This window comes from Berghia stephanieae, chromosome 3 (genome assembly GCF_034508935.2).
Source record: "Berghia stephanieae isolate SIO BIC M18660-M18661 chromosome 3, UCSD_Bste_1.3, whole genome shotgun sequence".
Taxonomy (NCBI): domain Eukaryota; kingdom Metazoa; phylum Mollusca; class Gastropoda; order Nudibranchia; family Aeolidiidae; genus Berghia; species Berghia stephanieae.
Window position 1 is genome coordinate 2,496,712 of NC_088362.1, and position 2,384 is coordinate 2,499,095.

The following is a 2,384-nucleotide window of genomic DNA, read 5'->3' on the forward strand; positions in this document are numbered from 1 at the left end:
AGCTCTGATACTCTTCGATATTGGTAAGTTTGGATCATTTCATTTGTGTGTTTCTCATATAAGCTCTTGTGTTGTAAGCTTTAGGCATATTATATTCTCAAAAATACCTACACCTCACAGGCCATAACATGATCAGCTACTTCGATTATGAGCGAGACCCATCTATAATATAACAATACATTTAGTGGAGATTGTGCAGAGTAAGAGTTCACTTTTATTTTAAAAGACAAAACCACATCTTTGAATATTTTTCCTAGCTATAAACAGTAATGGATGTGTTACCACAGCAATGAAAAAAAAGATAAATAAATGAATTCCGTTCATCCTCAAGGAAAATATATTCTGTAGATGAGTCGAGGTATCCCGGGCGCCATTGCCGCGTCGCAAAATGTACAAGTTTAACAGTGAGCTGTGTTTTCTGCCGACTGCAGGGCTCGAACACGGTAACCTCAAGTGGTTTGACAATTATGCGTTGTCAATATTATAAGTGTAAGTGACTATCACCCCATAATGCTAAAAATTGACATTTTGTTTAATTATATTCTGTTTGTAGGGATAATGTAACAGTGAGCCGAATGAAATTTATTATTCACACAGCTGTATATTTTCCATCTATAAAAATTCTACGTTTGTGTTGTTTTTTTTTCAGCAAATACCAAAATAACGATAAAAGACTGTCCAGATGCCTTGATGAGAAATTCGTACCTTAAAGTCTTCGGCAATAAATGCTACACCTTTAACTTCCATCATGATCTGGAGTACAACGATGCGGTGGTAGCTTGTGGAAAAGACAATGGAATTGTAGCCACGATCAAGGACGAATGTGTACAAGGATTTATTTGGGTTCAACTAGGATACTTCTACTCAGAAGAGAAAGCTCCAAAAGGTATCTGGATTGGACTAACAGACCGAGAAGAAGAGGGAACGTATTTGTGGTCAGATGGCTCTAGAATGAACTATACTCATTTTGATTCTGGGGAAGGACCCAATAAATATTTTTTTCAACGCATTAGGGACGAAGATTGCGTAGCTATCAATATAAAGAATGGATTATGGGAAGATTATAAATGCAATTCTTATCTTTGGGTAAATCAGAAAAAACCATACATTTGCGAATATGCGCCCAAGACGAATGCCACCACAGGTGTTGGAGCCATGCCTTAAAATGGAAATTTGTTATAAAGCGGTGTTTCCAATACACGCAAGTGTGATTTTTTAAACAACCGTCATCAAGTAATACTTTTGATTAAACTGCAAATTAAATCAATTTCAATTGTTCTATTTCTTTTTTCTTCTTTTACATCTCGATAGATAAGATATCTTGGTTACTTTGATTAATGAACGTATTACCCGGACGTAGCCATCGTTAACTTATACCCTGACACAAGAACTCACGAGGACTTATAGTTTGACGTCATATTTTAGGTTTGTGCAGCGTCTAGTGAGTTTTTGTTAGTAGTGATCAAGGAAACAAATGATTCCACTGGTTGAACTATTGAATACAACTGACGATTTGATTTCTTTTGTGGGCAAAGACTTGTCTTTTGGCGTCATTTTTTGGTCAGTGTCAGGCTATAAGTTAACGATGGCCACGTCCGACCCAGGCTGTGAATGAATTGGTGTAGACAGCAATGACTATTACCTTGGTGTAAAAAGATATGATGATTACTGGAGAATGCGGGGGGAAACCTGGCGCCAAAACAAAACAACAACGCATTTTGAACTTACGGAATAAAAAATTAGTCGAATTGACTGTTGTAAGAATAATAAATAGATTTTTCTTAAGAGAGCAACCAATATGATGACTTTTATTGATATGTGTCCCTCTGTGAATCAAAAGGTGAAATAATGCTTTCACTTTCAAACTTGGCATTTTTCACATTAGTATTTAACCAATTACCTGTTCAACTCTGAAAAACAATGTATTAAAAAATCTGGCCAGAAAACTCGTCCTTCAAATATCGATAGATTTAAATGTCCCTCATCTTGGCAAAAACTCTCAAACCGAAGACTTCGTAAAGTCCCAGGTTAGAGAGTTTGGCCGAAATGAGGGATCGATCGATATTAGAAGGACGAGTTTTCTGTCTAAATTTTTTAGTGCATTGTTTTTCAGACACGACAATTAACTGGCTAAACTGACACCTAACGATTTTGGTAGATATCTTCGTGGAAAGAAATGAACTCACAAAGTGTGAAGAATTGGATTCAATAGTCTGATGATGTGGTGGAGGTGGTTGTAATAGATCTTTAGGAATGATTTGAACGGATTAAACGTACGTAGCCATCTTTAACAGATAGCCTGACACAAGAACCAACGAGGACTTATAGTTTGACGTCATATTTAATTTTATGTTTGTGCAGGGTCTAGTGAGTTGCCGTTAGTA

General features: G+C 36.4%; 1 protein-coding gene across 1 annotated transcript in view; it reads left to right on the plus strand.

Moving 5' to 3' along the window:
- LOC144966951 (uncharacterized) overlaps positions 1 to 1,267 on the plus strand; it is a 28,159-nt gene extending 26,892 nt beyond the window's left edge. Inside the window, exons 5-6 of the mRNA XM_078903645.1 lie at positions 3 to 23; positions 650 to 1,267. Of these exons, the coding sequence (XP_078759771.1) occupies positions 3 to 23; positions 650 to 1,164 (536 nt within the window). The 3' untranslated portion in view covers positions 1,165 to 1,267. The remainder of the gene's footprint in view (positions 1 to 2; positions 24 to 649) is intronic.
- The last annotated feature ends 1,117 nt before the right edge of the window (positions 1,268 to 2,384 follow it).